At 48.6% G+C, this 15,185-nt stretch overlaps 1 protein-coding gene across 1 annotated transcript in view; it reads left to right on the top strand.

Annotated features, from left to right (window-relative positions):
* The first annotated feature begins 14,502 nt into the window (after positions 1-14,502).
* XKR6 (XK related 6) overlaps positions 14,503-15,185 on the top strand; it is a 205,251-nt gene continuing 204,568 nt past the window's right edge. The window contains exon 1 of the mRNA XM_072143819.1: positions 14,503-15,158. Within this exon, the coding sequence (XP_071999920.1) occupies positions 14,503-15,158 (656 nt within the window). The remainder of the gene's footprint in view (positions 15,159-15,185) is intronic.

Below are 15,185 nucleotides of genomic sequence, written 5' to 3' on the forward strand. Positions count from 1 at the left end.
CACAGATGTGGGGAGCACCAGGGATGGATCAGATGTGTCTCATTGGACCCATCTCTAGGTAGTGTAAGGCAGTGACTGGAAAGCTCATCAATGGCATCTATATTCCAGCTAGGTTTTTCTCCTATGCTTGGTAAGGGGATGGCCACTGATGATTAATCCAGGTTCTGGGGCAGTGTGAATGGAGCTCGTTAGCCCGCACCTGGTCCAGGGCTTTAGAAACCTGAGCTGCACCATGAGAGCTGTCTCTGACCAGAGCTAGAGCTGTTGCTATGAGCGAGGCAGGTCTGAAGGTAAAGACTGCCAATGCGTTTGTTTTGTATCCTTAGCAAGAGAGGGGAAAAGCTATTGTATTAGCTGGCGCCCAGACGGGCAGGTTTTTTTTTGGTTTTGTATTTTATTTCTGTTAGTTATGAGCCTGTACAAGTTGGACTTGTGACCACAACTGACAATAAAGACTGGAAGACAAACCAGTGTTTGGAACTACAAGTCGGAATCAGCGTCTCTGTGAACTGTCTTGGCTCTCACCAGTGAGCTGAACCCCTACAGTTGGTATAAAGGTTTATCTTTTTATAGCACTCACAAAGATACCTAAAACTGGGTGATTTGAGACACAAAATCAAAGGTCCATAGAGACCTGGAGAGATTTGGTGTGCCAAATCTCCCCGACAAGAAGAGAAAAAATTTTTTTGGACCTACTGTCACGGCAGGGATATAGAAGTATACTTTAACTACCAACGCCACCTGCGGTAGCGCAAAAGAATGCCCATATCCGGACAGGAAAAAATAAAACGTCCAAAACTACTCCACTTGAGAAACTTCACGTTAAAATTACAGGTACCTATGGCTCTTAGGTGATCTGTGGTGATCTGTACAAGGCTGTAGCGAACAAATGTAGGAAGGGAAATAAGCCTGTAGTCAGGAGAACATATACTCTCCACAATGTGTATCAGAGTACTGAGGGTGGCTAAAGTGGCTAAGGTGACTAATATAGTACGTTCCTCGTGTAAAGGGTTATTATATTTAAACCTAGTACAGCGGGTTCAGTAGTGGGGGGATCAATTGTGATCCCTTTACATACCGAACATAGCTACGTCCCTCAAGTATGATATCTCTATGTTCACACACTACAATGTGCCGTGCCCCTCTAATAATAGCTGATCCTAATGGAAGTCCGGGCATAGACTCTAGCTGGACCCTGTTAGTATGACCTATCCTACATAGTCACTGATTAGAGCAAGAGTATACTAAAGAGAGCCTAGGTAGTCCTGCTGATTAAAAAAACAAAAAATTAGCCCCCCGACATGTTTCACCGGAGCACCGGCTTCATCAGGGGTCGGGCTAATAGTGTGTGTCGGCTCGGTAAAGCCGAGTTTATAAAGAGAGAGACCCTCCCACATTTGGATTATGATCCACTCAACTGTGCGAACTGATGACCAGCCTCCGAGTGTTGATTGGTCCATACCGTATGCTGTGTGTCAGCCAGGTCCGATCAGCTGCTCGAAACTATCAGGGGGAGTTGCCGAGTCCATTCATCCCAAGCGCGCATGTCAGAAGACTCAGTATGTATGCGCATGTCAAAAGACTTAGTGTGTGCGCTGAAAATATCCATGTGTGCGCATGGAACCCGACAGGTTCCAAAAAAAAAACATACTATCCTCCCTTTTTGGAGCGAGTAGTAAACATGGCACCAAATCTTCAAAAGTTTACGCTTGTATTAAAACTTACAACTTTATGTATTATGAGGTGTAAAAATTGTTACCCAAAAATGAAGCAATTTCTCTCCCATCCACCCGAGGGTTGTCCCTGCCTTGAGCATCCTGTTTTTCTTTCCCTTTCCATTCTTGGAGCCTTCAAAGACATTTACAGATAAGCAAAAAAAAAAAAAAAAATGTAAAAAAATCCCAGAAATATTAATTAGTTTCTTTCTAACTTCCTCTGAAGACTTCAACTTCTTCCTTGCGCTGATTTTCAAACCTCCGAGGTTAATTAGTTTCTGTATTGTCAATTGTGAATATTTGGTTTCCTGCTGTCCGTATCTTGGTTGGAAACGTTCCGGTAAGACAATGCCGGGTCCTATCTCTACCTTTCTCTTCCGAGCTTCAAAAAAACGATTCATATTGTGAGATTGTAACGTTAGCTGCAGCGGCATAATACTCCTCTCGTCCAATTATTCCATGCGTTCTGCTGCCATGCGATTGTGCAGTCTGCGGATGAAAAGCTTTGCACGTTTCAGCAGAGACAGGATTCCACCTGCGTCTTCCGTACAAAAATTACAAAGGAAAAAACTAAAAATGTCGCAAAAACATCGGCTCCTCATCATCTTCCCATCCCGGTAGCTGGTAGCGGTTTGAACTGTATATGGGAAGGTCAATGAGTAATCTAGTTCTTCAGATTATAATCCCCGGGACTGAGATGCAGCAAGGACTCCCGAGGCAAAGCTTCAAAAAGTTCTATTGTAATCTGAGCCTGGGATTTTTTTTTACTCCAGGAATTCCCATTCAATGCGCGGTAATAAGTGGCAGCTCGGATACTACCATCAGACAATGACAGTACATGGCAAGAGCTTCAGTTCTGTTCCCATTCATTAGAGTCACCTCCACTGTGCTAAATAAGATGTGCCCGGGCCGGGGATGACTACGTAGCTGTGCACGGGGAATAATACAGAGGCGGAGGGGTATAACCGTATACCAGGGCTACAGCGCCGGTAACGGGCTACTGGAATTGTAAACAACTTGTCAAAGGGGCAGCAAAATGTAGGACTGGTGGGGGGGCCGAGTCCTGGAATACACATAAACCACAGCAATCCACAGGATATAATTCTGCCTGACATCCTCTTCATTGTACTTGATCCCCCAATGACACTTAGAATAGGTCACCAATAGGTTTATTCTGGAAAATCCTACGTGAAAATTGCATAAATTTGTAAATACAGCACTTTAATAACTGTAAAGGACCCAATCCACAGCCTTCACTTAGAGCTACTCCTTCTCTTAGTAGTCCCTTGGTATTCACCCTTTAACCCTTGTACAGGTATTTGAACTTCACTACAGGGGATCACCAGGTCACTACCTCTTAGATTAATTCCTGATCATATAAACCACAGCAAACCACAGAATATAATTCTGCCTGACATCTACTTCATTGTCCTTGACCTCCCCACTGACACTTAGAATAGTTAATCAATAGGTATATTGTGGAAAACCCTTTAGTCTACATAAAATTTGCATAATTTTGTAAATACAGCACTTTACTCATTATAATGGACCCAACCCATAGCCTTCACTTGGGGCTACGCCTTAGAGTAGGTCCTAGGTATTTACCCTTTAAACCTTGTACAGGTATCTGAACTTCACTACAGGCGATCACCAGGTCACTACCTCTTAGATTAATCCCTGATCAGTGACTGCCATAGGTCAGGAGAAAAGCCGCAGGTGCATAAAAGGTCCTGAGACAGGGTCAGTGGATAATCCATAGGCAGCGCAGGTAGATTTAGTTTACAACTTCTCAATACTCATTTCTACACAACCACTTTCATAAGTGCTTTTAGGCACCTAACCAAACTATTACTTTCCTTCCCCATTAAAGAATTTTTTCCTGCGAAATAGAAAACCCCAAAGATTGGGGAAAAGGAAGCATACATACTTATCCTATTTTGTCTCCTAGGCACCCGCTTCTTTCACTGAGGGCCCCTACTTATCCCTCTCTGACTGCCATGACACTCCTGGTTTCTGACCAGCATTGCCAACTACTTACCCATCAGGCTCCTAGAACGCTTGGTCTACTTTTGCCTCATCTTCTTGACCCCTTACTGTATCATTTCTGCCTCTACTTCTTAATAATACTAATAATTAACTTCTTCTACTCTATCCTTTGCTGCCGGGGCTATAACAAGGTATAGTCTTAGACCCCCTTATATTGTTTATTCATCCCCAATTGGCTTTTGTAACAGGCAATGGGTTCAACATCCACCGTGGCACCCAACCTGTCTCGTTTGGGACATTCCTAAAGGCATTGTTTAAGGGGTCTCACTGGTGTTCACCCTTTAACCCCTATTAAAGGGACTGGAGTGGTCCCTGGGGCCAATAAATATCTGTGAAAAGGGGGACAGGCAAGAGAGTCGTCTCAAATTGGTTCAGGTTAGACTAGTAGGAGTACATGTAAAGTTCATGATCAGAACATAGGTCAGTATAGGCAGTGAGGATTTGTCATGCTGGAGCTGGGTCAACACAGAAGATGAGTTAACACATACAAAGTCAGGATCTGTAATCCAAGTCTCCCAATTTTGTCTCCAAGACTTTACTTGAGCTGCACCTATTCTCTAGAATGCGCTACCCTGGACAATGCTTCTTTTACTCAGACCTATCACATTACTTGTTTATAATTCCTGCAGAATATGTTGCTGACCGACTCTCCCAGGAGGGTCGGAGGTTTTGGTGATAAGTGTGCCCCTCCAGCAAATCAGTGTCCGCAGTTGCTTGGTCACTTGTTTTACCAGGCCCTGTAAGTAAACTCATACTGGGGCTGGAGGCCTCACACCCATGTTAATGGTTTACATTCAGAAGAAGCCACAACTATCTGTCCTCCCACATGAGCAGCTGCTCGGCTTTTATCATTGTTTGCCGGCGCTAGTTATCTGATTCTCCAAGCATGATACAGGAGTGTGAATGATTTTAATGAGGACTCTCCCCTCCAGGGACCCTCACAGTGACGTCTTACAGAAAACCAGACTTCAAAGGAAACAAGATTCTGTAGAAAATGCTGAATCATTAAGAGACCTGCGCCGGACACTGGCGGATACCTCTCTATGAGTCATTATACAGAACATCTACATCAGTCCATGCTCCGAGTGCCTGCACATAAACTACTGATCCCGAGTTACATCCTGTAGATCTTTTTATTTTATATTAAAGTAAAAAACATAACAATAATAAACATAAATGAAGCCATAACTTCTGGCAAAAGAATTGCAAAAGAACAAATTTAAACGAAAATAAACTTACAAAACCTCCTGGCCCAGCCACACACACACCACACACTCAGCATGAGAACAAACAAAACCTTCACCCAGTCCCACCACCTAATTTTTTTTATTTTTTTATAATATAGATAACTAAACAATACTAAGCAGAAAAAGACAAAAACAGAAATAACATTAAATATAACTAACTAAATCCCATCACCCTCCCACCCAGACACTGGTCTAACGTCCAAAGTTCGCATCTTATAGTCCAGACCAGTGCCCAGGATCGTATAGTCCAATATCCCATCCCCCCTTCCAACCTAATCCCTACACCCCAAAACCAACCAACCTATATACAAATGAATTATAACTACTATATAACTATAACTTACAGCACATAAAATACATTAAACATATCATTAACAAATCAAAACCACATAAAGCCCAGGTTCGGTGCCTGCAAGCCCAACATCACTATAACCTCAGAACACAAAACAAAAATCTACAGTGTCAGCTTCAGCCCAACACCAGGAGAGGAGATGACAGACTAAGGGACACTAGAGGAGAACCCCCTCCAAAGGAGAGAGGCCCTCCCTGTGCCCAGCCTCTCATACTCCAGAGAGCGCACCTTCACCAGGTCACCCAGAATGTTCCTAACCACCTCATCCACCGGGAGGATTTTACGCTGCGTCGATACTAAACACCGTGCGTTCCACGTGTGGTACCTGACCACTAGACTGACTAGGAATAACGTGCAGCGGTCCCGGCCACCCAGGCCTCTGAATGCTCCATAGGCCCACTCCGCATAGGAGAGACCGGCCAACCCGGGCCAATGGATGGAAGCGCCCACCCGGTTGTATACCTCTGTGTTAAAGGGGCACTGAAGCAGGAAGTGGTCCATGCTCTCCAGCAGGCCACCGCACTCCTCCCGGGGACAACCCCTTTCCTCAGAGCTCCTACACTTCAGATTGTCCCTCACACACAGCTTTCCATGGAAGCAGCGCCAAGTCACGTCCCAAAACTTCAAGGGAATCCTGATGGAATTCAATAAACTCAAACCCACCCCCAGATCCTGACTTGGGCAATCCCTGAGGGCCAGAGGCTTCTGGAAATGGGTCAACAGAACCCTCTTGTCAAGGACTTTCCTCGACATGGTCCTGATCTCCCACATTCCCAGACCCCATCGGCGAATCACCTTCAGAGCCGGGGTAGCGTAAGCCGGAAGATGCCCATGCGGTGTGCGGAGATCCTTCACTTGTCCTCCTGTCTCCCATTCCTGGAAGAAAGGCCGAAACCATCCCCTGCAGGAGTATACCCACGGAGGAGCCCATCCCCTGCAGGAGTATACCCACGGAGGAGCCCTCTCTTTCCAGAGGTTTGCTACATTGATCTTAAGAAAGGTATTCACTAGGAACACCACAGGGTTGACCATACACAACCCTCCTTGTCTCCTCGTGCGGTAAGTAACCTCCCTCTTGATTAGGTTCAGCCTATTCCCCCATAACAGCTTGAAGACCAGACTGTAGACCCGAGTCCAGAGGGGTTCTGGCAACATGCACAAACTGCCCAGATATATCAGCAATGGGAGCAGGTAAGTTTTAATCAAGTTCACCCTTTCTCTGAGGGTCAAAGACCAACCCTTCCACTGGTCCACCTTCTGGTGAAATCCCCTTGGCCAAATTCGATGCCGAGAACATTGGCAGAGTCTTGGGGCCCTGGAAGAGTGTCCGGGAGATCAAAGCCTGGACCTCCCTCTCCCAGCCAGAGACTCTCACACTTATCCCGGTTGATCTTGGACCCAGAAGCCTCTGAGTAGCGGTCAACCTCTGACATCACCCATTGCGCCTCCCCTCCCAAACAAAAACAGTGACATCATCGGCATACGCTACCACCCTTAGAATGGCTTTGGGTGCCGCCTGGTCAATCCCGACAACCCGGGCGAACACCAGACCCGACCTCAAAAGAGCGGCCAATCCAACCGTTCACAAGCGGGAAACTCTCTGCCCCTGCGTACAAAACCTTTAGCCAATTGACAAACTCCCCCGGCAGGCCATACCTCAGAAGGACAGACCAGAGGTACTCGTGGTTAACCCGATCAAACGCTTTTGCCTGATCCAAGGACAGCAAGTACCCCTTCCAGTTACCAGCCCTGCCCTGCTCCACTGCCTCCCGGACACAAAGCACAGCACTAAATGTACTGCGGCCTGGAACAGAGCAGTGCTGGGTCCCCGAAAGGAGCCGGGGCGCAAACTGCACCAGCCGATTAAACAGCACCTTTGCCAAAACCTTTCTGTCCGTATTGAGAAGCACTATGGGACGCCAGTTCTCAATACGAGATCGGTCCTTACCCTTTGACAGGATGATCAGGGCAGACCTCCTCATTGACTTCGGCAGAGCGCCCGAGGAAAGACACTCATTGAATACCTCAGTCAAGAGGGGAACCAAGGCGTCCTTAAAGGTCTTATAAAACTCAGATGTTAAGCCATCCGTGCAGTGACCTCGGCTTTAAGTCTGTCTATGGTGGTAAGAAGATCAGGCTTCTTCTTCTTAGTGGCCACCCCCGCTAGGGCCAAGGTCTCCCTTATCTCCTCCTGGAGCCTCCTCAGCGCCTTGCCAGCTTCCTCGTACTCACGGAGGTGCTCAGCAATCCGGGAGCCATAGATGGTAGCAGACTCCCGGGTCTTTAGATCTCCCCATGCTTTTTGTACACCTCCTTGAGCACCCAGCTTTTCAGCTGAACCACCCAGCTTTCCCGCACAGTCACTCAGCTTTCCAGGAGGAGCACTCAGGCTGATGTCACTTGCCTTGATCTTCTGTGTTACGGAGACCTTGCGGCTTCCCTGGGTCTTGGGGGTGGCAGCCGAGGTCACATCGCTGCGTCCTTGACCTTGATCTCCTTACCCTCTGCGCTTTGGCCGGTAACTGGTTTCTCCTGCCCCCCGCCGGCCTGGTCCGGGAGACAGGAGCCTGGGAATCTCCTGCCTCAGACATCCAAAAAATCCACTCCCTCCCTGGGGAGGAGAGAGCAGACCTGGGTGGATTGAGTTAGCTCCAGGTGGTGCAGGAGCTCAGCAGCAACAACCACACCCGTCAGTAGCTCAGCACACAATGAGCTGCACTCACTATTCTGCTGGTGCTCTCTGTACTTCAGCTCTGGATTCCAGTTTTCCCCCTTAAATACCAAGTAAGTGGAAAATGGCTTTATTCTGCTTCATTTCAACTAAAGAGAGACATTCAATAGGAAAACGCTAATTATACTAACGACGTATCCGATAATTATTGTATGCGGGGAGGGGGGGGGGTGGATAATACAATCACTGCAGACATAAGCGGCTTTTATGCAAATGAGTCATCACTTAGATATACAATCCAAACAAGGGCAAAAAGTATGTGAACCCATTCCTCTAACCTATTCCTCTAATGTGGTCAACACATGGAACCACTCGCAAGGGCCACAGAAAAACTTAAAGAGGTTGTCTAAGAGTGGAAGAAAATGCCATCTTCTAGGGATTGTGTCATACCAGTGGGGTAACTAGAAGAGGGAGGGCCCCATAGGGAAATTATGAATGGGGCCCCATATGCATACAGTTCATGCACACCCCATATACACAGACATACCGCACATACACATCACATTTGCATATACATCTAGAGCATATACACATCACAAATACACACACATAGCATATTGACATGAAATACCTCAGATGCCCGGGCCCCCTGACACTGTGGACCCCACAGCAGCTGCTATGGCTGCTACCCCTGTAGTTACTCCCCTGTGTCATACCTATCCATAGGTGGATGGGCTGCAATACCGCATACAGCCTCCGGAGCAGTGTGGTGCAGTTTGTATCGGTTGTACATCGCCCCCCTCTGGATGTAATAGACATTACACAGTAAATGTTTGACCTGGATGGATGTTAACCCCTAATTTCCATGTTATTGTGCGCAAAAGTTTTCAGGTTTTTTTTGTCACTACTACTGTATACCTTAATATTTTCCGGTCACCATAGCTGTATGAGGGGTCTTTCCTTTTTCGGGACATGATGCAGTTTTTAATAGCACAATGTTCGGTTTTATATGTCCTACTGTTGAATTTTTATTAACCCTTTCCATGCTGTATATTGTAACCCAGAACATTAATGTGACTGATTATTGTGGAATAACATAAATAACATAGAATTGTTTTTCTCTAGATCAATATGTTCACATTCTTTTTAAATGACCTTCATTTGCATATTGGTTTTGTAATAAATTTTTTAGGAGAGAAATGAAATATTTTTGGGGTTGAAAACGAACCCAATCCTCCGCTCACTGCACTAAGGATAACAGCGCGCAGGTAGCAGGATTCACCGAGCCGTCTGCCCAAAACTTAATAGGGATGGATGGGAACCTGTCACTAGCTTGCATCCCGAAAAATGTGATGACAGGTTCCCTTTAAGGTCTTTAGTCCTCAAAACGTGGCATACAGCTTACCTACCTACGCCTGCAAAGAGTGGGTGACTCGGAATCATCCACCACTATTACTGACCTTCCCCCGATGTCCCCAGCTCAACAAAAAAAAAACAATTACATAAAAATGGGGCGTTGTTTGTACTGATGGACCTGAGCAGAGCAGTCAGCTGTGGATATCCCCTCCATAACAGTGCCGGGCACATATCTCCTCCATAACAGTGCCAGGCACATATCCCCTCCATTACAGTGCCGGGCACATATCCCTCCATAACAGTGCCAGGCACATATCCCCTCCATTACAGTGCCGGGCACATATCCCTCCATAACAGTGCCAGGCGCATATCCCCTCCATAACAGTGCCAGGCACATATCCCCTCCATTACAGTGCCAGGCACATATCCCCTCCATAACAGTGCCGGGCACATATCCCCTCCATAACAGTGCCGGGCACATATCCCTCCATAACAGTGCCGGGCACATATCCCCTCCATAACAGTGCCAGGCACATATCCCCTCCATAACAGTGCCAGGCACATATCCCCTCCATAACAGTGCCAGGCGCATATCCCCTCCATAACAGTGCCGGGCACATATCCCCTCCATAACAGTGCCAGGCACATATCCCTCCATAACAGTGCCAGGCACATATCCCCTCCATAACAGTGCCAGGCACATATCCCTCCATAACAGTGCCAGGCACATATCCCTCCATAACAGTGCCAGGCACATATCCCCTCCATAACAGTGCCAGACACATATCCCCTCCATAACAGTGCCAGGCGAATATCCCCTCCATAACAGTGCCAGGCACATATCCCTCCATAACAATGCCAGGCACATATCCCTCCATAACAGTGCCAGGCACATATCCCCTCCATAACAGTGCCAGGCACATATCCCCTCCATAACAGTGCCAGGCACATATCCCCTCCATAACAGTGCCAGGCACATATCCCCTCCATAACAGTGCCAGGCACATATCCCCTCCATAACAGTGCCAGGCACATATCCCCTCCATAACAGTGCCAGGCACATATCCCCTCCATAACAGTGCCGGGCACATATCCCCTCCATAACAGTGCCGGGCACATATCCCCTCCATAACAGTGCCGGGCACATATCCCCTCCATAACAGTGTCAGGCACATATCCCCTCCATAACAGTGCCAGGCACATATCCCTCCATAACAGTGCCAGACACATATCCCCTCCATAACAGTGCCAGACACATATCCCCTCCATAACAGTGCCAGGAACATATCTCCTCCATAACAGTGTCAGGCACATATCCCCTCCATAACAGTGCCAGGCACATATCTCCTCCATAACAGTGTCAGGCACATATCCCCTCCATAACAGTGCCAGGCACATATCCCTCCATAACAGTGCCGGGCACATATCTCCTCCATAACAGTGTTAGGCACATATCTCCTCCATAACAGTGCCGGACACATATCCCCTCCTTAACAGTGCCAGGCACATATCTCCTCCATAACAGTGCCGGGCACATATCCCCTCCATAACAGTGCCGGGCACATATCCCCTCCATAACAGTGCCAGGCACATATCCCCACCATAACAGTGCCGAGCACATATCCCCTCCATAACAGTGTCAGGCACATATCTCCTCCATAACAGTGCCGGGCACATATCCCCTCCATAACAGTGCCGGGCACATATCCCCTCCATAACAGTGCCAGGCACATATCCCCACCATAACAGTGCCAGGCACATATCCCCTCCATAACAGTGCCAGGCGCATATCTCCTCCATAACAGTGCCAGGCACATATCCCTCCATAACAGTGCCAGGCACATATCTCCTCCATAACAGTGTCAGGCACATATCTCCTCCATAACAGTGCCGGACACATATCCCCTCCTTAACAGTGCCAGGCACATATCTCCTCCATAACAGTGCCGGGCACATATCCCCTCCATAACAGTGCCAGGCACATATCCCCTCCATAACAGTGCCAGGCACATATCCCCTCCATAACAGTGCCAGGCGCATATCCCCTCCATAACAGTGCCGGGCACATATCCCCTCCATAACAGTGCCAGGCACATATCCCTCCATAACAGTGCCAGGCACATATCCCCTCCATAACAGTGCCAGGCACATATCCCTCCATAACAGTGCCAGGCACATATCCCTCCATAACAGTGCCAGGCACATATCCCCTCCATAACAGTGCCAGACACATATCCCCTCCATAACAGTGCCAGGCGAATATCCCCTCCATAACAGTGCCAGGCACATATCCCTCCATAACAATGCCAGGCACATATCCCTCCATAACAGTGCCAGGCACATATCCCCTCCATAACAGTGCCAGGCACATATCCCCTCCATAACAGTGCCAGGCACATATCCCCTCCATAACAGTGCCAGGCACATATCCCCTCCATAACAGTGCCAGGCACATATCCCCTCCATAACAGTGCCAGGCACATATCCCCTCCATAACAGTGCCGGGCACATATCCCCTCCATAACAGTGCCGGGCACATATCCCCTCCATAACAGTGTCAGGCACATATCCCCTCCATAACAGTGCCAGGCACATATCCCTCCATAACAGTGCCAGACACATATCCCCTCCATAACAGTGCCAGACACATATCCCCTCCATAACAGTGCCAGGAACATATCTCCTCCATAACAGTGTCAGGCACATATCCCCTCCATAACAGTGCCAGGCACATATCTCCTCCATAACAGTGTCAGGCACATATCCCCTCCATAACAGTGCCAGGCACATATCCCTCCATAACAGTGCCGGGCACATATCTCCTCCATAACAGTGTTAGGCACATATCTCCTCCATAACAGTGCCGGACACATATCCCCTCCTTAACAGTGCCAGGCACATATCTCCTCCATAACAGTGCCGGGCACATATCCCCTCCATAACAGTGCCGGGCACATATCCCCTCCATAACAGTGCCAGGCACATATCCCCACCATAACAGTGCCGAGCACATATCCCCTCCATAACAGTGTCAGGCACATATCTCCTCCATAACAGTGCCGGGCACATATCCCCTCCATAACAGTGCCAGGCACATATCCCCACCATAACAGTGCCAGGCACATATCCCCTCCATAACAGTGCCAGGCGCATATCTCCTCCATAACAGTGCCAGGCACATATCCCTCCATAACAGTGCCAGGCACATATCTCCTCCATAACAGTGTCAGGCACATATCTCCTCCATAACAGTGCCGGACACATATCCCCTCCTTAACAGTGCCAGGCACATATCTCCTCCATAACAGTGCCGGGCACATATCCCCTCCATAACAGTGCCGGGCACATATCCCCTCCACAACAGTGCCGGGCACATATCCCCTCCATAACAGTGCCAGGCACATATTCCTCCATAACAGTGCCGGGCACATATCTCCTCCATAACAGTGTCAGGCACATATCCCCTCCATAACAGTGCCAGGTGCATATCCCTCCATAACAGTGCCAGGCACATATCTCCTCCATAACAGTGCCAGGCACATATCTCCTCCATAACAGTGTCAGGCACATATCTCCTCCATAACAGTGTCAGACACATATCTCCTCCATAACAGTGTCAGACACATATCTCCTCCATAACAGTGCCGGGCACATATCTCCTCCATAACAGTGCCAGGCACATATCTCCTCCTTAACAGTGCCAGGCACATATCCCCTCCATAACAGTGCCAGGCACATATCCCCTCAATAACAGTGCCAGGCACATATCCCCTCCATAACAGTGCCAGGCACATATCCCCTCCATAACAGTGCCAGGCACATATCCCCTCCATAACAGTGCCAGGCACATATCCCTCCATTGTAGAGTAAGTTAACTCCTTATGTGTCCATGATTAAACTACTATGAAGCTTTCTCTGTCTCTGGACAGCGCCAGTACTGAAGTTCTGTTCTATTTATTAACTTGGTTCCATGCTGTAATACTGCATTCAGCCAGTGGACAGGTGTGGCGCTGTGCTTCAGGAAAGACAGCTATGTTTTTTTCAATCTTCGGCAACCTTACTAACACTCTAGATCTCTGCCTGTTGTCAGTGAATGGAAACATTGTTACACTAAGTGATACATATCACAGCAGCACACACCTTCTACCCTACATCTCTGTTGCTGACTCTATTTCCTGAGCAACTACAACTCCCAGCATGCACTGTGAATCCATCCACATGCTGTAACAGGCTTCCACTTTTATGTACACTTTCCACTTAATTCATCCATTTCCACATCTCTGCTTCCATGACCAGAATAACTACAACTCCCAGCATGCTCTATCCATGTGGAAATGGGATACAAGATTTAAAGGGGGCTTCCACTTTTACACAACTAAAGTCTTATCTCGGCACAAGAGGAAAGCGCTGCAGCTTTCTACATCTCTTCCTCCATCTCTGCTTGCAGTCAGTGAATGTTTGACAAAATACCTTTTGTAATTTTCTATGATATATGGAGTTGCTGAGTGACTGCAAGTCCCAGCATGCACTGGGACCCTATGAATAGATTATAATTTTTAATTTAAAGGGGACTTCCACTCATATGTAGCTAAACCCTCACATACAAAAAATCCTCTAACTTTCTTCTCTGCTTCATACATCAATTTCCACATCTCTGCTTCCATAACAGGAATAACTACAACTCCCAGCAAGCTCTATTCATCTGGAAATGGAATTACCAGTCCCTTATTTAAAGGCGTCTTCCACTGTAATATCACTAACAATAGCCTCACTTACTATGTAAGCACTGCAACATCCTACTGGACTTTGTGCATCCATTTCAACATCTGTGCTTTCTGTCAGTGAAAGGTGAACACTCTGACTCGGACTAGGAAAGGGGCTTAACCCTAAATGACCCTCAATGAATCATCAAAGTGGGGGTCACATGACCCAAAGTGGGAAGCCATTTTGCACCCACAAGGTTGCCAGGGTGGGTGCCGGAAGTGACGTCACCGAGGCGGGAGGCCATTTTGAACCCACAAGGTGGACTGGATTCAGGGAGGGGGGCGGAAGTGACGTCGGCAGGGGCGGAAACAGAGGGATCCCCCCCCCCAGCTGGGTTTGGAGAGAAGGAAGATGGCGGCGAAGTCGGACGGCGTGTTGGGGGTCGGCTCCGGTTTCGCCCAGCTGCACAACCTGGACGAGGCGGCGGCAGCTGCGGCGGTGGCGGACGGCCGGGGAGGGGACGGGGAGCCCGGGGAGAGCAGCTCCATCCACATCTGTCACTGCTGTAACACGTCGTCCTGTTACTGGGGCTGCCGCTCGGCCTGCCTGCGCTCCCTGCTGCGGAGGGGGAAGGGGCAGCAGGCGCCCCGGGAGCGGGGGGAGAGGCGCCCGGGGGAGCGGGCCTGGCTGGACTGTCTGTGGATCGTGCTGGCGCTGCTCGTCTTCTTCTGGGACGTGGGCACCGACGTGTGGCTGGCGGCGGACTACTACTCCCAGCAGGACTACGTGTGCTTCTCGCTCACCCTGGGCTTGGTGCTGGTGCCCTCCGTGCTGGTGCAGATCCTCAGCTTCAGGTGGTTCGCCCAGGATTACACCGGGGGAGGGCTGGGGGCGGTGGAGGGGCTCAGCAGCCGGGGGCCCCCCATGATGGGCAACACTCATCATCAGCACTACTACCACCGCCATCATCCCTACAGCAGCAGCCCCGGGGACAACCGCCTCTGCCGCCTCTCCGTCTGGATCTGGCAGAGCGTCATCCATGTGCTGCAGATGGGGCAAGTGTGGAGGTAAGAGGGGCTGCAGGGTAAAGCATG

The sequence above is a fragment of the Engystomops pustulosus genome, chromosome 3 (genome assembly GCF_040894005.1).
Source record: "Engystomops pustulosus chromosome 3, aEngPut4.maternal, whole genome shotgun sequence".
In the NCBI taxonomy this organism is placed as follows: Eukaryota; Metazoa; Chordata; class Amphibia; order Anura; family Leptodactylidae; genus Engystomops; species Engystomops pustulosus.